General features: G+C 34.0%; 1 protein-coding gene across 3 annotated transcripts in view; it reads right to left on the bottom strand.

Moving 5' to 3' along the window:
• Positions 1 to 22127, bottom strand: part of LOC143253446 (xibalbin-1-like) — a 38733-nt gene that overhangs the window by 1543 nt on the left and 15063 nt on the right. For all 3 annotated transcript variants that reach the window (XM_076507350.1, XM_076507347.1, XM_076507349.1), the window contains exons 2-3: positions 4346 to 4433; positions 2327 to 2381 (exon numbers count right to left, since the gene is read on the bottom strand). In XM_076507350.1, the coding sequence (XP_076363465.1) occupies positions 2327 to 2381; positions 4346 to 4421 (131 nt within the window). In that variant the 5' untranslated portion in view covers positions 4422 to 4433. The remainder of the gene's footprint in view (positions 1 to 2326; positions 2382 to 4345; positions 4434 to 22127) is intronic.

Here is a 22127-nt window from a genome sequence, read left to right as displayed (position 1 = left end):
GCAGACGTAACAGTTTGGAGAAACTTTCCGTTCATGTAGATCTGGGGTTGAACTTTTTGATGTTTCGTTGATTTTGAAAATATTACTAATTGTGTCTTCGCTGTATTTAGTTTAATTCTGTATTTTTCGCAGTATTCACATAATCTATTTAGTTGTGGTTGTAAGTTAGTGGCTGCTGTTTCTGGTGTAGGGGCACTTTTCCAAATTGCTACATCATCAGTGAAATGAGACGCGTATCCATGGTTTGGGTCTTTGAGTGGCATATTATTTACATACATGATGAAGAGAACAGGGCTAACAACCTCTCCTTGAGGGACTCCAGCTTCTGGAGTGAAGAACTTAGAGAAAGTTTGATAACCAGCGAATAATTCCTCGCGGTAGTCTCATTTCATACATACGGAACCGAAGACCATTGTGCCATACAGTGTCAAATACTTTCTCGATATCGAGGAAGCAGGCGACGGTGCATTCTTTTTTATTAAAGCTGTTTATTATTGTTTCAGTTAGCCTAAGTAAGTGATCTGTTGTTTGTCTATATTTTCTAAATCAGTTTTGTTCTGGTAATTTTGAATTAATCTCCAAAAATGTGGAGAGTCTATTGCTTATTATTCTTTCAAGAATTTTGCCTATACAACTGGTTAGGCTGATCGGTTGATAACTGTTTGGTTTATTGGCTGGTTTTCCTTCTTTGTGGAACATTAAAATATTAGCTTGCTTCCAAGAAACTGGGATGTATCCAGAGTATAGAGATAAATTAAATATTGGTAATAGGTGGTCAAATAATTTTGGAGTGCCTTTTTTGAGAAGTATTGTTTGTATTCCATCATTTCCCGGTGCTTTGTTTTTGTATATTTGATTGCTTGTTCAAATTCATTTAGTTTGACTTTTTTGGTGAGTAGTTGGGTATTGTAGTCATATGTATTATTAGTGTTGCTGTTTCTAATGTTGACTGGAAAGTGTGGTTTATATAATTCTTTGTTATTTGATACGTGGTTGTTTATTTTATTGTAGTAATAGTTGTTCATGTCCGTGTCATTATGTGTTTCAAATGTGCTTTGTAATTGATGTTTGAAAGCTTCTGCTTTTTCTTTGTTGGTTTGTGCTAAGGTGTTATATTCCAGTAACTGGTTGTGGTGATTTAAACACGAACGTTTTAAAAATAGAGTAGCGCCCTCACACAGAATTTGTAATTAAAGACGGATAAAACCGTTGTAATTTTAATTGCATAATAATAATTCGATTACGATATAGTTCCAAAGAAAACATTAACAACTTATGAAGTTGAAGGAATAGCTTTGACGAAAGTTAAATATTCCTTCACCTTGAAGGTTACAGTAAACATCTCTGTTAAGAGAATTCGACGAAATATTTTGTTTGGAGAGCGTTTTAAAAAGACTACCGCTAACGTATTATTATGGTATATAACGCATTCACGTCCTTTCACTATACATTATTATTATACACGTAATTAACACAGTTATACCTCTAAGCTTTATACCGCCATGAACCAGGCGCTTGTAGACCATTGAGCATTGTAAAAAACGAACAATGGGTCCCAAATCCCCCAGGTCTAACCATGAATTAACCATACACCTTTACACATTTTGTATATTTGCTTTCATGTGAAATTTTAAAAATACATTAAAAATAAACACCATACGATTTTAGCTGTTACTCCAACGCCAAGCCAATAACACATTTAACAGCAACTATTAATGCTGTGTACTGACATTAGAAACTTTAAAACCATCGTACAAGAAGAATATAAAAGACATTTAGGACGTCTTTGTGTATATTGATCCGGGTGCAGGACAGGTAAAACTTTCGGCGCCTGTCCTGTGAAAGTGGGTTTTGTCGGGGCACTCCCGTTTCCCCCCACATCTAAATCTCATACATTGGATCTCTAGATCCCAGCCAAGGCAATATTCTTGCCCTGCCCTGAATCGGATCGTTTTACGTTGATATCTGCTTGTCAGGCTCCGGCCTGGCTCACTTCTCTTGTGCCGCTTTTGTCTCGCTCCCCCCTTTCTCACCCGTCATTTTTATAATGCTCCACCGCACTTTATCACCTTAAGCAAGTAAAAGTAAAATACAGGTAAATTTCCAAGCATAGTTAAATAATCTTTCATGTGAGGGGACGAAGAGGGACCACAACTGTTGGGGAGAGAATTCTTCAGACTTTTCTCTCTGAACTAAACCCCTGCCAAGTTTGTTTGCGTTTGTATATATTTTGTACCGCTACTCTGATAATATTGAATGTTGGATTGTTTTATTATAAACTTTTGTTCTAGGTGATATATATATATAGGTTAGATTTACCACTTACTTTCGTGTGTAGTATAACAACCGGGCTAAATTTCTGTTGTATTCATTGCCATCGCCTGGAATAAAAGAGAAAAAGAAAATCATTGTGAGACATCATTTAATTCATGATGTAAACTAAAGGTTTCTTTATCACCTGGTCTGATTAGTAAGGGTGACGAAGTTCACATAAAGAGTATTACCAAACATTTACTTTTGTTAAAATTTACTGTCTATCCGCTGGTTTTGTAAAAATTGGTTTGGTAATTTTAATAACAATTATAACAAAGTATTATCTCCAAAATTAGAAACATCTACACACATTTTGTTTTTAGATTAAGACATGCCCCCCAGTGGCTCAGCGGTATGTCTGCGGACTTATAACGCTAAAAACCGGGTTTTGATACACATGGTGGGCAGAGCGCAGATAGCTCATCGTGCAGCTTTGTGCTTAATTCAAAACAACAACAAGATTATGACATCCCTCCCTGCCCAGTAGCATGGCCGTATGTCTGCGGAATCGCATCGCTAGAAATGGGATTTCGATACTCTTGGTGGGTAGAGCACATAGCCCATTGTTTATATTTGTGCTTAATTATAAATAATCAAATATTTGAACATGCACCTATCACACAAAAAATCGTATTAACAGTTTGAATGATAAAAATCGTAGACTACTTCACAATAGAAATGAAATTCAATAATTAGAGATGTTTTGACATTATGCTTGGAAGGAACCGAAGACCAAACTGTTTTTTTTTAATGAATTCACCAAAAACATTAAACGAGTCACAAGATGCCCAATAAATGTTTTCAGAAATAACTGTTCCTTGTCATCCATTACTAAAAACAAAACTATCTAACTGTCCGCTATCCATTCAGTTTTCTATCGATTCACCATCTATCGATCAATTGTTTCCAGTTAACCTCACTAAGAATAATCTTTTATATCAGCAATTCTCAAACTTTAGTAACTCGAAGATCCCCAGATCTGTCGCTGTTTTGTTTTGTTTTTTTGAAGGTGAAATTCGTGAACATGAAAAGTTGTGCCCCAAAATATATTTTTTTTTATTCATGTAAATTTAATTTTATGAAAAATAATTTGTATTCTATAAATCTCATTTCTTAAAACTTTTTTTTAAAATGAAATTTCGGACATGATTCGCGGACCACAGTTTGAGAAACGCTGCTTTACGTTATATGATTTTTTTTTTTCCTTTCCTATCTTGCATGTCTTTCTCCTACTGGGGTCTGTGACATAAAATCCAGCTATAAACGAGGTCGCGTCACAGATAATTTGACTACGAAAATATGGCCCGGCATGGCCAAGCGTGTTAAGGCGTGTGACCCGTAATCTGAGGGTCGCAGGTTCGAATCCCCGTCACACCAAAAATTCCTGCCCTTTAAGACGTGGGGACGTTATAATGTGAGGTCAATCCTACTATTCCTTGGTAAAAAGAGTAGCCCATGAGTTAGAGGTGGCTGATGATGACTAGTTGCCTTCCCTCTAGTCTTACACTGCTCAATTAGGGATGCCTAGCGCAGATAGCCCTCGTGTAGCTTTGCGCGAAATTCCAAACAAATTACTCCTATAGTTATTATTACGTAATTATGAAAATCGTGAGAATCGCTTTTATGTATTTTTGAAGTTACGTGAAATTAATTGAATTTTCAACAGCAAAACGTTTGAATATTATATGTTAAATATTTTCATATTTTTGTTTAGTTGAAAATATTAATAGCTGTTAACAAATGTTCAAACTTCATGCATTTGACAACGAACATATGAATGAATCATTAATAAAGTGCGTAAAGTTGTGTCTTGCTGTAGAAATGAAACGTCGACGTGTGCTACTACGCTAGTTCATAAAACTCGTTTATATTAAGGAAAGCTAGTATTCTTAGTTTAGTTTTAGTGCGATCACGTTAAAGAAAGCCACTGTCTTTGGCTTCAATAGCAGCTGGGTCGACTGATTTAAGAACAAGTTTACACATCCTGTCAGAGTGGAATAGTTATCAAGTCCTAATTAACAGTTCTGCTTACCGGAAATGAAATAAGCCGACACCATGAATCCTTCAACAGCCAGAAGCAGAAGCAGAACTGTACTGAACCTGAACATCGTAGTCCAAACCTAGAAAAAATAAAACACCATTAGTCAGTAAGAAAATAACCTATCTGTAAAATACATTAGCTAGTGAAACATTATCATATGGGGTTTAATAGTTTTTGTGCAATATTTTAAAAATAGCATCTGTGCAATGATTCAACGATAAGTGAAAATCATGATTCAATTCCCATTGTTTATGCAAACTAACACTTTAGCGGATCCCCTTACCCCAGAAAATCAGTGCTAATTATGATGGTTTATAGCGCTATAAATCGGATTTGATACCCGTGTTGGGCATAGCACAACTCAGCTTTATTTTATAGCTACTGGCTAAAGAAGGAATCTCTCATAAACTTATATTTTATAATATTCATAATACCTATTTGAGAGACTTTATAAAAGTAATTATATTCTAATTTCTTAAGTGTTTACGGATAAATCTATTTTAAAATAGAAACACGACAGAAGACATTAAAATAAGTAGACGTGAATGCGGGTTCTTAATCAAAGTAAGATAACAGTTTTTTTTAATTATAATAATACACACTCATCCACGCACGTTTATATAATGTCAGAAGTTTTTAAACTTTCGTATTTGTACGCTCCTCTCTTCATTAATAAAGTTTGCTTGCTAGTTTTATCATTTTTTACTCGGTTACACAAGGGCTATGTACGCATAGGTGGCTCTAATATAAATTGATAAGATAAATAGAAAGCAGTAAGTGACAGCGCTCACTGCCATCTCTTGATATACTGTTACCGAATAGTTGGTTTGGAGATTCATTTGATTGTCATTTTTATATCGCTTTTACAACTCCAAATTGCGTGGAGCATTTCTCCAGTAACAGGACGCAAACCCCGAACTCTTTGATTGATAATCCAGATAGTTTAACTACTAGGACTTTCCTGGTCCGTCAGTAAAAGTGTATATGATGTAATCAGCAATTTGTTTATATACAACAAACAACAAAAGAGTGTTAGATTCTCTCGTTGTGTTCATTCACAATCTAATTCTGTTTGTGTTAGATTCTCTCGTTGTGTTCATTCACAATCTAATTCTGTTTGTGTTGGATTCTCTCGTTGTGTTCATTCGAAATCTAATTCTTCCGCTTTCAGTTTCGTATGGATATAAATATTCAGATGTTGTGGAGATCTTAAAACCTAGAACCTTTTTATTTAAATGTTTTGGTTATTTTTAATGTATTAATAAACATTCTTAAAACTTGGGTCTTTAAATCAATATTCTTATCTACAATTATATAGAAAATATCAAATATTTAATCTCTTCTTAGTTATTCAACACCAAAAGTGTAATTTAGAGAACCGTCTCTCTGTTTTGTTGAACACGACAGGTGCACTTTCTTTTCCCAAATGTTTTCGTATAAAGCAGAATTGAATTACGTATGGTAATGTAGGAAACTTCACGAGTTTTCCAAACCAGTACATTTAAGGCAGCTAGTCATCACCGCCCTCCGCCAACTCTTGAGCTACTCTTTTACCAACGAATAGTTGGAATAGAGGGCGAGCATGTTTGGTGCGACCAGGATTCACACCCGGGACCCTCGGGTTACGAATCGAACGACTTAACACGCTTGGCTATGCCGGGCCCTATACATTACAGAATTTTGAAGACCTTAAATTTGTGAAATTTTTCTATCTTTTTGTTCTTTAGGTAATTAGAAGTAGAAGAATGAACGTTAACGGGAAAATTTGTAAAATGAAATTTCACAGAAAGGTTCATGCTTTTGTAACAACGGTGGCAAAATACTGTACAAAGTTTTTATTCTGACTTTTTACAAAAACTAAAAACTTCCTACATGATTTTTATATGGACGTGTTTGATTGTTTATTTCTGTCTAACCCCTCACATTTAAGACTCAGACGGTTATAACTTCGTTTTTATATTATATTATTGCTAGAACTTGACTGCAAATTGTTGAACAGAACGTAACACATATCGATTATGAAACGAGTGTAGACTTTTTAGGACCTAAGACTGATAAAAGCTAAATTAAACTGAGTTTTCAGATTCCTTTTTAATAATAATTTTTCGGACATCTCGCCCCCTCTAGAGTTGCAATTAATGGATTAGGGGAAAGAAGAGTTTGCACAATTTATTTATGTTACCGTAGCATGGACATGCTAATACCTATCATGGTCGCTATGACAACGTGAACAGTGTGTTACAAGAATGTTTACTGTATAACGAGTATATCCATGTTTATCATAGTGAATACGACAACCTGAACAATGCATTACGAGTATTGTTACTGTAGAGTGAATATATCCATGTGTATCACAGTTGCCATGACAACTTGAACAATGAGTTATGGGCATTGTTAATGCAAAACGAGTATATTTATAGACAAATAATTGTTTTTGGGACTTGTTTCTATCATATTACTGGTGTTTTAACAACAATGTTGTATACTTCAGGGCTGCTTTTTAATGTCATATTACAAGGAATTTTTTTTCTAGTAATAGTCATTACAATTTATAATTACAATACGTGTGAATCGGTAAACATAGATCTGTAATGTCGAATATGGTTTTCTAGTTCATTATATATAACCTAAAATATGTTATTGTAAAATAATGTAGGATATCACATTTTTTGCTATCGAAATGCGGTATTGATATTTCACATTGTAAGTTATTAGACGTATTGAAGATTATTATATGTATATATTTGTAAGTACTACATATAATTTCTGTTATTCATGTGCGACCATAAGAACAGGAGAGATTTGCATATGCCACTGATAATTAATAACAACATTTAAGCATATGTCATCGTTACCTAAACCGGTTGATAAAACACATTACCTTGAAGAACAATGTGGTTCTCTAAGATTATGACCTCAACCATTTGTTAAAATACATAATGTCCTATGACAACATTATTCAATAAAATTATTAAATCAAACAACTTTTGAAATACATTGTCCTATTACAACATTATTAAGTAAAATTATCAAATCAACCAACTGTTGAAATACATTATGTCCTATGACAACATTATTCAGTAAAATTATCAAATCAACCAACTGTTGAAATACATTATGTCCTATGACAACATTATTCAGTAAAATTATCAAATCAACCAACTGTTGAAATACATTATGTCCTATGACAACATTATTCAATAAAATTATCAAATCAACCAACTGTTGAAATACGTTATGTCCTATGACAACATTATTCAGTAAAATTATTAAATCAACCAACTGTTGAAATACATCATGTCCTATGACAACATTATTCAGTAAAATTATTAAATCAACCAACTGTTGAAATACATCATGTCCTATTACAACATTATTCAGTAAAATTATTAAATCAACCAACTGTTGAAATACATTATGTCCTATTACAACATTATTCAGTAAAATTATTAAATCAACCAACTGTTGAAATACATCATGTCCTATTACAACATTATTCAGTAAAATTATTAAATCAACCAACTGTTGAAATGCATCATCTCCTATTACAACATTATTAAGTAAAATTATTAAATCAACCAACTGTTGAAATACATCATGTCCTATTACAACATTATTAAGTAAAATTATTAAATCAACCAACTGTTGAAATACGTTATGTCCTATGACAACATTATTCAGTAAAATTATTAAATCAACCAACTGTTGAAATACATCATGTCCTATTACAACATTATTCAGTAAAATTATTAAATCAACCAACTGTTGAAATACATTATGTCCTATTACAACATTATTCAGTAAAATTATTAAATCAACCAACTGTTGAAATACATCATGTCCTATTACAACATTATTCAGTAAAATTATCAAATCAACCAACTGTTGAAATACATTATGTCCTATTACAACATTATTAAGTAAAATTATTAAATCAACCAACTGTTGAAATACATTATGTCCTATTACAACATTATTCAGTAAAATTATTAAATCAACCAACTGTTGAAATACGTTATGTCCTATTACAACATTATTCAGTAAAATTATTAAATCAACCAACTGTTGAAATACATTATGTCCTATGACAACATTATTCAATAAAATTATCAAATCACCCAACTGATGAAATACATTATATCCTATGACAACTTTATTCAATAAAATTATTAAATCAACCAACTGTTGAAATACATTATGTCCTATGACAACTTTATTCAATAAAATTATTAAATCAACCAACTGTTGAAATACATCAGGTACTATCACAACATTATTCAGTAAAATTATTAACTCAACCAACTGTTGAAAAACGTTATGTCCCATCACAGTATTATCCAATAAATTATTACATCAACTCAGTGTTGAAATACACTTTTTCCTATCACAGTATTGTCCAATAAAATTATTACATGAACCAATCGTTTAAATACATTATCTCCTTCATAAATAGATCATCACCTTCTTAACATGAATGAATGGTATCTGCAATACATATGTATATATTTCAGGTTTTATATTTGGTGTTCTTGCAGAAACTGTAGATGAATTACAGCAGATTGTAGTTAATTGGTTAAGTTTTACTTCTATTTAGCTGAAGATATAATTACATGGTAACTTCATTACATCAATAAGTCCAGTACTGTGACATGTCAACTAACCTAAGGCAAAAAAGGGACCTTTGATTTGGTCGATACCCCACGTATAAAACAGTTTTTCTTTATGACGTATATGTCTCTTGTATATTACATATATCACATAGTGCAAATTCTATATGAAATTTTATCACGTCTATACATTGTGCTTTTCTGAATGGATCCATCCCAGTCCTCTATGTAAGGATTGTATTCATGTGGTAGCATTTGTCGTGTAATTATATACAAATACTATTTAATTCCTAGTTTATTAGTAGTGGCATACAGAGTTCAATATAACTACATAACTTGCTTCAAAATTTTTTTAGCTCATAAATGATTGAATTCACGGATGAGAAATGGAATTCGAATTGTATGTTTTTTTAACAGCACTTGAAGCACATGTGTACTAAACACAGGGCTTCTTATGCTGTTGTTTTTAAATCGAATAATGATACTGGGCATCATTTTTATAACGCTTAGTACGGAGTGTGTTTAACTGGATCACGTCGCTAATTCTGGGCTATTCTATAAGTTGCCCAAAACACTAAGCATTTGGCCTCATTCGACTTCACATGGACAATAAAGTTCAATTGATAGACATTTAAAATGCTACTAAGAAAATATGAGGAAGTTGTCTGTTGCCAATGGTTAGGTTAAGGAAGTATGAGGAAGTTGTCTGTTACTAATAGTCAGTTCCACTAATGAAGTATGAGGAAGTTGTCTCTTGCCAATAGTTACGTTAAGGTAGTATGAGGAAGTTGTCTCTTTCCAATAGTTACATTAAGGAAGTATGAGGAAGTTGTCTGTTGCCAATAGTTCCACTAAGGAAGTATGAGGAACTTATCTGTTACTAATAGTTAGTGTCACTAAAGAACTATGAACAAATACTTCCATCATCTTATCAGTAAATATATGCAAATAAACAATTAATTTATAAACAAAAACCAAACACTACTTTAATTTTCTGTAATTAACTTATCAATAAACTCAAAGATACATCTATTTTTATTAATATTTCCATTAATTGCCTTCACTTTGAAATTTGCCTTGTTACGAAGTATTTATTGTAAAAGTTGAATGAAGAAATCGCCACAACTAACATGTTTATGATGAAAGATAAACAAGTAACTGACGGTTCTAATATCTATCTTCTGATCAACAGAAACAACAAAGACCGTATAATTATGCCTGTTGGGTAATTAAGTTCTTCTGGTGTTTGCTTCAACAAAAGTATTATACGTTGAAATTAATTAAAGTATACTCAAGTAAAATAACATAAGACACTCAGTGTTTATTTTATCTTTTCCTTTCTCCAGTTCCTCATTTACTGTTAATTATAATCTGTAACAATGTGTGTTAATTAGTCCACGTTTTTTGTTTTTCGGCCACGTGTTAACAAACTTATTATCATAAAACAAGTCCTTGTGGATAGTGTGCTCGGCTCTTGGACTCAAGGAACTTCATCAAACATGCTTGCTCTCTCATCCTTGTGTGAGAATCCAAGAGTGTTGATCATTTGACTTGTCCATGGACTCTCACTTCTAAATTAATGAAACTTAGCACTGATAGCCCTCCAGCAGCTCAGTTTGAAAATCGAAGTGACTCGTAAAATGAGCGTTGTTCTAGTGGGTTTACGCAAAATGACAGAGTTCAACTTTAAAACTTGTGACACGAAATATTAAAGAGTGGGCATGTAGGAAGAATCCAGGAGAAACTAATTTGCTTCCTTAAACATTGTATGTTATGTCACCCCCCGTGTAATGATAAACAAATGGCTTAATAAAAATTTGTTTTTGAAATAAAATACCTGTGTAGATAAAGCGTGTCTCAATGGAACTGTAAAACACCTGTCTGGATTAAAACAACCACAAAGACAAAGAAAAACACTTCAAATATTTAAAACAGGTTTGTTGTGCCTCCTAACAATTGGATACAAATATTCCCATTTTTATTACACTTTTGTTCTCATTGAAAACTCTTCAGCATTAATTGTACAATATCATTACTTATACAACATTTTAGTATCAACTCTATACCAACAATTTTTATAACACACTCCAGTAATAACTCTATAATAACATTACTTATAAAACACACCAGTATGAACTCCACAGTGACATTACTTATAAAATACTTTAGTATCACCTCCACAATAACATTATTTATAAAACACTCCAGTATTAACTCTATAATAACGTTACTTATAAAACACTTCTGTATCAACTCTACAATAACATTACTTATAAAATACTCCAGTATGATCTCTGCAAGAACATTATTTATAAAGCACTCTTATATCAACTCTACAATAACATTGCTTATAAAATAGTCCAGTATCAAATCTATAATAACATTACTTCTAAAACACTCCAGTATTCACTCCACAAAATCACTATTTATAAGACACTTCAGTATGAACTCAAATATTACATTACTTCTAAAACACTCCAGTATCGACTCTATAATAACATTACTTACAAAGCACTCCAGTATCAACTCTTTTATAACATTACTTATAAAATACTTCTGTATGAACTCTATAATAACATTACTTATTAAACATTGCAGAATCAACTCCACAATAATATAACACATAAAACTGTACAAAATCATTACTTATAAAACACTCCACTATCAACTCTAAAATAACATTATTTATAAAACACTCCAGTATCAATTCTACAAAATCATTACTTATAAAACACTCCAGTATCAACTCTACAATAACATTACTCGTGAAACACTCCACTATCATCTCTAAAATAACATTATTTATAAAACACTTCAGTATCAACTCTGTAATATCATTCATTACTTATGAAACACTTCAGTATGATTTCTACAATAACATTACTCCTAAAACACTCCAGTATCAACTGCAGAATAACATTACTTATAACACACTTCAGTATCAACTCTAAAATAACATTAGTTATAAAATACTCCAGTATCAACTCTACAATAATAATATTTATAAAACACTCCAGTATCAACTCTACAATAACATTACTCGTGAAACACTCCAGTATCAAATCTACAATAACATTATTTACAAATCACTCCAGTATCAACTGTATAATAACATTACTTATGAAACACTCCAATATCAACTCTATAATAACATTTATAAAACACTCCAGTATCATGTCTATTATAACATTACTTACAAAACACTCCAATATCAACTCAAAAATAACATTACTTATAAAACACTTTATTATAAACTCCACAATAGCATTACTTATAAAACACTCCTGTATCAACTCTACAATAACATTACTTTTAAATTACACCAGTATAAACTATGTAATAACATTGCTTTTAAAACACTCCAGTACCAACTCTATAGTAACATTACTTATAAAATACTTCTGTATGAACTCTATAATAACATTACTTATTAAACATTGCAGAATCAAATCCACAATAATATTACATATACAACACTCTTATATCAACTCCACAATAACATTACATATAAAATACTCCAGTATCAACTATATAATAACATTAATTATGAACCACTCCAGTATCAATTCAAAAATTACATTAGTTTTGAAGATTTTAGTATGAACTCTATAATTACACTACTTATAAAACACTTTAGTATCCACTGTATAATAGCATTACATGTAAAATACTCATTTATCAACTCAACAATATCATTATCTATAAAACACTTCAGTCACAAGTCTACAATTACATTACTTATAAAACATTCCAGTGTCAAATATATGAAATCGATATTTATAAAACACTACAGTATCAACTCAAAAGTAATATTACTTATTAAACACTTCTGTATAAAATCTACAATAACATTACTTATAAAACACTTCTGTATCATCTCCACAATAACATTACTTATAAATCACTGCAGTATCAACTCTATAATAGCATTAGTTATGAAACACTTCAGTATCAACTATAAAATAATATTTCTTATAAAACACTCTAGTATCAAGTCAAAAATAACATTACTTACAAAACACTCCAGTATCATCTCTACAATAACATTACTTATAAAACACTTCTGTATAAACTCAAAAATAACATTACTTATAAAACACTTCTGTATCAACTCAAAAATAACATTAGATATAAAACACTTCAGGATTAACTATACAACAACCTCACCTTTGAAACATTTTAGTATCAACTCTATAATAACATCACTTGTAAAACACTCCAGTTTCAACAGTACTATACCATTATTTATAAAACACTTCTGTATCCACCCTACAATAACATTTCTTATAAAACACTTTAGTATCAACTCTAAAATAACATTATTTATAGGAAACTCCAGTATCGAATCTATAATAACATTACTTACAAAACACTTAAGTATGAACTCTACAATAACATTACTAATGAAACACTTTAGTATTTACTCTACAATAACATTACTTTTAAAACACTGCTCTATAATATGAACTATGTAGAAGCAATGCATTTCTAGATGATCATGTTGTATATATACATTTCTGAAGGGCATTGGGTCGTGTATTTATTAAATATTTCGTCACTGTTAAGAGTTATCTGGATATCAAACTTTTGATGTTGATTGACCCCAGAAATGATAGTCACGAAGGAAAATAAATTGAGTTTTTGATGTTCATAATTTTCCAGAGGAAACCAAGAATATTTTTGTTTTCTGATGGTCTTATTTGACTCTTTGGGCCCGGCATGGCGAGGTGGTTAAGGCACTAGACTCGTAATTCGAGGGTCGCGCGTTCGAATCCCCGTCACACCGAACATGCTTGCCCTTTTAGCCGTGTGGGCATTATAATGTGCCGATCAATCCCACTATTCGTTGGTAAAAGTGTAGCCTGAGATTTGGTAATGGGTGGGGAAGACTTGCTGCCTTCCCTCTTGTCTAACACTGCTCAATTAGGGACGGCTAGCGCAGATAGCCTTCGTGTAGTTTTGCTCGAAATTCAAAACGAACAAACTTATCTGACCCGTGTTACTAACCTCAACAACAAACTTTTGTTGTACTTGTGAACGTAGAACACAGATTATATATCGTTTACTTAGACTTTTTTTTTTTTTTTCTCAGGAGGTAATTTAGTCACTTCGCGACGTAAGTTTTCTTTTGGTGTTATCGAACATTCAAAATTGTTCATAGATGAAACTCCTTATATGTTTAACGCGTAGCGACGCTACCTATGTAATGGTTTGAAACTCTTATCACATACTTGAAAGTTTAAGAAATTAACCAAAAAGGGAACTTTGTTAAATACAAGAGAAAGAGAAAAAAGTGTATTTCAGAAGTGTATCTAAGATACATTTTTGTTACATGTGGGTTTATCGTCATCAAGAATTAAAGAAAAAAGTTTGTTTCTCAGCTGATTTTTGTAACACATTGATATTAAATATAAAATATGAAAATAAATTTTCTGCTAATTTTGCGGTGTGTTTTTCATACGTTTTTGTGTGTTAAAACACAAAGTACTTACTCTGAGATAAAACAGCGACGGAGATACTTGCTGTTTGCAACACTTGGAGATAGGTTTGGTATTTCGGCTATCAGGTTCCGTTACTTGGCAACACCTGATGAATCGGGTTAGCGAAGTTCATCGTTTATATTGGTTGTTTAGAACCGCGCATGCTCGGTGCTCAATAACAACCAGTAAACCGTCAATCGTGAGTTCATTAATTTTGCCCCTTGGCGCATGGTCTTGCGTGAAATTCGTGGCTCGCGTTTCATATGTTCCTTATCAGACTGACCGTCAAATCATAATATTTTGTTAGACAACGGTAGCTGAACACTAGGCAGCGAGTGCTATTTATACGTTGTATTCTCTCTAGCCTATTGGTTAAAATTATGTCCGAACTTTTAAAACGAGCAAAAAAAGATAAAAAAAATCCAACAACAATAAACAAATAAAACAAGAAAGAAAGTCACAGATATTCGCGCATGTAATGGTCCTTACGGCCTGTCTGAAAATGTTAAATGTTTTCTACTCTATCAATTAACATTTTAACATGCCAGACATGGCCAGGTGGTTAAGGCGCTCGACACATAATCTGAGGGTCTCAAGTTCGAATACCCGTCGCACCAACTATGCTCACCTTTAATCCGTGAGGGCTTTATGTGCCACGGTAAATTCTACTATTCGTTGGTAAAAGAGTAGTCCAAGAGTTGGCGGTGGGTGGTGGTGCGTAGCTACCTTCTCTCTAGTTTTATACTGCTAAAGTAGGGACGGCTAGCGCAGGTAGCCCTTGTGTATCTTTGCGCTAAATTTAAGCCAATATTTTAATAAGTTTCAGGATTTTCAAATATCAAGTGAAGTGGCCTGGTATGGCCAGGTGGGTTAAGGTGTTTCACTCGTAGTCCGAGGGTGGTGAATTCGAGTCCCCATCGCACCAAATATGCTCGCCCTTTCAGCCGTGAGGGCGTTATAAAGGCACAGTCAATCCCACTATTAATTGGTAAAAAGTTGTCAGTGGGTGATGATGAGTCGTTGCCTTCCCTCTAGTGTTACACAGCTAAATTAGGGAAAGCTAGCGCAGATGGTCCTCGTGTAGCTTTGCGCTAAATTCAAACCAATATTTTGATAATTTTTTAAGGTTTTCAGATATCAAGTGGAGTGAGTTAGTAGAATATTTATTGCTATTAAAGCGTACATTTGTTTGTCAATAAACATGGCTTCAGTTTGTACGTGCTACACCCGCAAGTAATCAATTTTTACACTGCCAAAACGTCACAGCTTTGACATTTTATTTTCGAGTTTAGTTGTAGGCCTACTGATGTTGCTAAGCTTTTTGTCAAGCAGCCGAATGGAGGGTTCAGAATAAATAACTCTAATAAAATGTCATCTATATACGACAATATATATTCTTCAGAAAGAACCCGCTTGTCGTCTTCTGGAAGAGTTTCACGAAAACATTTTTTCTTGTTGTTGGTTGGATTCAGTTCGCGTATTATACACTGAGTATGGCTTGAAAGGCCTGTTTACCACTGTACTACAAACACCGCTTATTTAAAATGACAGTTCGAAGTTTGTTTGTTTTTTTATTTATCGAGACTGGTAGAGATAGAAGTCTTCACCTGGCGATACTAATCCATAAATTCACTCGCCAGTTTGGCAGAAATTATCATAGCCAATGTAACCGAAACTCGTTTGTTCGGTGTCGCTGACTTCGTTATTTTGTGAGGTACCTTTGTCTTCTGTATATACTATGAACTTACGCGAGAAAAAGTGAAAAAATAGTGCATTATACCTACCATGTCCAGTAACGAAGAAGCCTTTCGTACAATACCTGGTCTTATCAGGCGCGTTGGGAAACGACAGACACATTAATAGCTTAGGCATTGTTTTACGTATCAGTTGCATAAACAACAATTGTTATGGTTAATTTATTTTACATCTATTTAAATTTGAGCACTAGGATACGCAGCGGGTTATCTATGCTATGCCCACCACAGGTATCGAAAACCGGTTTCTATGGTGAAGTTAATGAAGATAAAATAACATTTACTCTTCATTAACTTTCAATGAACTTATATTGTTATTTTGATACACTAACATCGACATTAGATTATTAACTAATTGGTTGTTGATATGTATTACGCAGAGAGTACCAAGATGGATGAATGTCGAAAAAAACTAGGAACATTTGTTAATTGAAAAGATTAATAAACAACAAATGCTACATCGAGGTGAAACTTGAGTTTGGAGCTATAGCTTCCATCTATGTTCGAGTATAAAGTTTGGTGGCGACTGGAATGGGTGTTGTGAAGGAAACTTAAATTACAAATAGAAACATTTCAACCAGCAGAGGTCATCATGTACATTCGAATTTGCCAAACGTGTGTTTCTCTTAACGAGATATATAGGAGAGCGTTTAAAAGTGTGTTTATGTGTGACGGAGTGAAAGGCCTAGAAGCAACCAATAAGATAACTGCTGCCATGTTCACATATAGAAGGATCAGGGTTGGTTAGAAACACTGTACAATTACAAATAATAATAAAAAAAATTTACGACGAACTTCTATTTTTGTAATAAGATCTAAGGAAATAGAAACGTTTAATCGTGAATGATTCCGGGAATGTTTCCTACATCGGGTGTAAGGTAGAATAAATCAGACTAAATTTCTTGTTCGTCTATTGATTTTTCAGACTTAGTCAGATATTCTGAATATTTTCGACATTTTATCTCCTCTTCTCGAATAGTGTGCATTCTTTTCACAAAATTCTTTTTTGTGAGAAAATAAAACCCATTTACGACACTTGAAGTTTTTCAGAAATAAAGCTTCAGCCACTTTCTTCTTTCTTTGCTCTTTTAGGACTCGTTTTAAGCCAGTATTTTAGTTATAAAGCGTTAGTTCGTAAAAAGGAGTGAAACTTATTTTACGTAAAAACGAGACAGGAAAATAACCATAATTCGTTGCAAAAAGTTTGTGAAAAACGTAAATAAGAAATAAAATATAAAAAGAAGAAGAAAAAGTACCACAAAATGTCAGTATAGACTAACCACAAGTATTGTGGTTTCAAATGCAATAGACACAAAATGTGGGTGTAGACTAATCAACAGGTTTTCTTACATAAAGACACAAAATGTCAGCAAAATAAAAAGTAAGTTAAAGCGTTATGAAGATTTGATAACAACCGTCTATACAATATTTTTAGCCCGGCATGGCCAGGTGGTTAAGGCACTTGACACGTAATCCGACGGTCGAATCCCCGTTATACCAAATATGCTTGTCCTTTCAGCCGTGGGGGTGTTATAATGTGAGGTCAATCCCAATATTCGTTGGTAAAAGAGTAGCCCAAGAGTTGGCGGTGGGTAGTGATGATTAGTTGCCTTCCTTCTAGTCTCACACTGCTAAATTAGGGACGACTAGCGCAGATAACCCTCGAGTTGCTTTGCGCGATATCCAAAACAAACAAACAAACAAACAAACAAACAATATTTTTTCACCGTCAGAACACTCTCTCCCCGAGAGTGTTCCACAGAAGATTCGGTATCTTCAAAAATAATTTCTTAACGTAAACTAGGTAATAGGTGTCTTAAGACAGAATTAAAGATGGCCGCCGTCTAGAATTACATAGAATAATAATTTCATCTTTTACATTAAAAATATTTTTGAGTAAGATACTTTTGTAAGTGAAAAAAAAAGAATGTATAAAGGTTGGCCGTTGTTAGACGAAACGGAAAAAAATATGTTGTGATTGTTTGTTTCAAATTAAGCACAAGTCTACACAACCATTATTTACCGATGTAATTCCACAGGCTTATCGCTGAGCGACTGACGAATTACTGTGTTTTGGTTAATCAGTTTTCTTAATTAAATGAAAATCTTGTCAAAATAAATTAAAAGAAGGGTTGTTTGTATGTTAGTTGTCAAACGTGAAGCAGTATATTGGGCAGTCTGTGCTCTGCCTATCGCGGGGATCGAAATCCAGTCTTTAGTAAAAGAGGGTTACATTAATTTGTGAAAACTTGTTTGTTTGTTTTTGAATTTCGCGCAAAGCTACACGAGGGCTATATGCGCTAGCCATCCATAATTCATGAGTGTAAGACTAGAGGGAAGGCAGCTAGTCATCACCGCCAACTCTTGGGCCACTCTTTTATCAACGAATAGTGGGATTGACCGTACATTATAACGCCTTCACGGCTTAAAGGGCGAGCATGTTTGGTGTGACGGAAATTCGAACCCGCGACTCTCAGATTAGGAGTCGAGCGCCTTAACCACCTGGTCATGTCGGACCTATTGTGAAAACTGTATAAAGCAAAGCTTGTTAAATGATTAATACACAATTTATTTAATTTGATTTATCGTCGAACTTGATTTTAACGGTTCACGTTTTTGCGATACACTGTGTTGTTATTTATTATGTGTAATATAAGTTTCTAAAACAATTTGTGATGTGTCTTACAAAATGCTACAGTTTCATTGACTTAGGAAACAACTGTCAAGAGGTTTTTCGTGAAATTTGGCCTCGATTATCACATAATGTAAACATACATTGTAAAAATTGGGCACCGTTGATCAGAACAATGTAAACATACATTGTAAAAATTGAGCCATAATCATCGCCACAATGCAAACATGCATTGTAATGGTTAGTGATAAGTCAACTCTGAAGAGAGCTATACTAGTGGTACAAGTACTCAAGTGACTAACGTTCATAAATATAATCGATAGATAGATATTTCTGTACGCAGCCATTGAGTGTCGTTCATGTAGGAATAACGTTTTTGATTATTTTACCTTCTGTGTAGGGTGTGTGTGTGGCTGGTACATATCGCTTAACCAGCTCGCAATTTGAATTTGAAGGTTCATGATTCATGTCTTGTTGCAAGCAACGTAAACGTACTCCGTACTTTGGGATCGTGGGTACTCTATATAATAGTGACAACCAAATGCATCTGTTGAGTGAAACACAAATTGCTCAAAAGTTGGCGGTGGGTGCTGATTCTCTAGTCTATAACTTTTAAATTAGGGACGGCATGTGCAGGTAGCGCCCCTTCTACAGCTGTGCACGGAATTTTTAGAATAAACATCGGCATAATTACTATACTATATTGCATTGTATAATTTTGAGATGGATTTATTTGTTTGTTTATTTAAAATTGACGAACATATGACACCACCACAACTGAAATTCGATCATGTTTGGTTCGACGGGGATTCGAACCCGCGACCCTCAGAATGGAAGTCGAGCGTCCTAACCACCTGACCGCTTTTAAAAGTATTAAAATGTAATGAAAGTTTATTACCCCCCCATCGCAATGTTCGTAATCCAATATTTCTTGTTTGGCTAAAAAATTCCCTTTAAATTGGATTTTAACAAAAAATATTAAGGTTTTCTTGATATTACAGCTTTCCTTGGATTTCATCGGGTTTCGTAGAGCCCGTAAAATAAATAGTTATAAGGAAAAAAGTGGGCTGGTTTGTTCATTTAACATTGCCCTAGGGCTATCTTCACTATCTGCATTTCATTTTGTACTGTCAGAAAACCACTCACCACTAACACTTAAGCTACTCTTCTACCAACGAATGGTGAGATTCACCGCAACATTGTAGTTCCCCCACGGCTAGCACGTTCGGTAACAGGGATCCGACCCAAGCAGATTTAGGTGCAGCATGTGAGGTCAGCATATTTCGTTTATGATAGCGAAATCTGGTCGACCGTTCACTGATGGTGATTTTGTCAAGCAATGTATGATTACTGCATCGAAAAAGTTGTGTCCGGAAGCAGTTTTCAAGCTACAGACGGTGGCTTTGAATCGTATGACAGTTCAACGAAGAATTTCACACCTTTCAGCAGACGTGACAAGGCAGCTTACAAATAAAGCAGCCAACTTTATCTACTTCTCTTTGGCAGCAGACGAGTCAACTGACATCAGTTCAACCGCACAGCTACTAGTTTTTGTTCGTGGTGTGTCGTCGTCGTTTGATATCACAGAGGAACTAATCGGCATGGGTTCCATGAAGGGTCAGACAACTGGGTCTGCTCTATTCGAGGAGACAGTACGACTGTGTAGTAGTTTTTCTTTGGATTTCACGAAACTGGTAAGTGTGACAACTGATGGAGCTCCATACATGGCCGGAGAAAGTAGCGGGTTGGTAGCACTGTTGATGAAGCATCGAGGAAAGCAGAACAGACAGTTGGTGAAGTTGCACGGTATTATTCACCAACAGAACCTGTGCAGTAAAGAACTTGGTTTTCAGGCACTGATGGCATTAGTGACGAAAACCATTAATTTCATCAAATCACGAGGGCTCAATCACCGTCAGTTTCGAAGTCTTCTTGAAGAAATTGATTCAGACTAAGGTGACCTTGTGTATCACTGTGAAATACGCTGGCTGAGTCAAGGGAAGATGCTCAGAAGATTCTGGGAGTTGATTGATGAGGTGATAGAATTCATCAGAAGCAAGAACAAAGACACAGAAGTAATTTCCATAACTGATCCAGCATGGCAAGCTGATTTGACCTTTCTGGTCGACATGACACAACACTTGAATGATAAAAATTTGAAGTTGCAAGGCAAAAATCAGCTTGTCTGTTAGCTTGCAAATCACGTCTCAGCTTTCAGGACAAAGTTGCAGTTGTTCTGGCAGCAAGCAGCATCAGGCAACTTTGTGCACTTTCCCACTTTTCAGTCACAGCTACAGAAGAATCAGGACATTGACACAGAAGTTTATGTTGGGAAGCTAGATATCTTGATACAGTCCTTCAACTCACGGTTTCATGACTTTGACCAATGCAGATTGTTGAAGAAACTTTTTGCTGATCCGTTCAGTGTGTCAGTGGATGACTTGTCAGCAGAATATCAGCTCGAACTTACTGATCTCCAGGCATCTGATGAACTGCGTGCTATTTATCGAGAAAACAGTTTGCTTGACTTTTACAAAACTTTGTCTGATACATTTGCTAATCTGAAAGAGAACGCATTTGTCCCCTGCCGAACATGATATATTTTGCATTAGAATAATGAAGGTCAGCACCTATTTTCTGCCTGTATCTGAACAGTTAAGAAAAATAAACAAACAACGTTAGCGTACTTCACAAGACATGAAACAAAGTGAATTTACAGGTTTAAAACAGATGACAGGCTTTCTTGCATATAAAACTGAACAAAAACAACACTCGCAATCAGCTGACTGATGATCATTTGGAAGCAGTCTTGCGTCTTTTAACGTCAAACATCAGGCCGGACATTTCTAAGCTCGTAGATGACATGCAGCACCATCCATCGCACTGACTTTGTTACAGTTGTGCAAACTCTTTGATGTAATCGTTATTTGTGAGTTCTTAAATGTGATGTCCATCTTGTGTGAAACAACTGTGGGACGATTTTAATCTTCACTGTTTTGCGGCTCCTAACGGTTACGAGAAGTCTGTTTGTGGCCTCTGACTCAAAAAGTTTGTGCACCACTGGTATAGGTAAATAGGTGTCTTAAGATAGAACTAAACATGGCCGCCATTCAATATAGTTACATTTAATAAAGTATTTTAATTTTTTACTGAATTACATAAATATAAAAAATTCAATCTCGTTGTTCTAAAAAGTATGAGTTATAGTGTTTTATTTAATTCATTACTTTTGTTTAATTAAGTGAACTAGAAAGACACAGATATTATATTTACAACTATCGTGATTAACAAAACATAAGA

This window comes from Tachypleus tridentatus, chromosome 6, assembly GCF_004210375.1.
Source record: "Tachypleus tridentatus isolate NWPU-2018 chromosome 6, ASM421037v1, whole genome shotgun sequence".
NCBI lineage: Eukaryota > Metazoa > Arthropoda > Merostomata > Xiphosura > Limulidae > Tachypleus > Tachypleus tridentatus.
The sequence above is the reverse complement of the archived record's forward strand: the minus strand, read 5'-3'. Positions and strand labels throughout refer to the sequence as shown.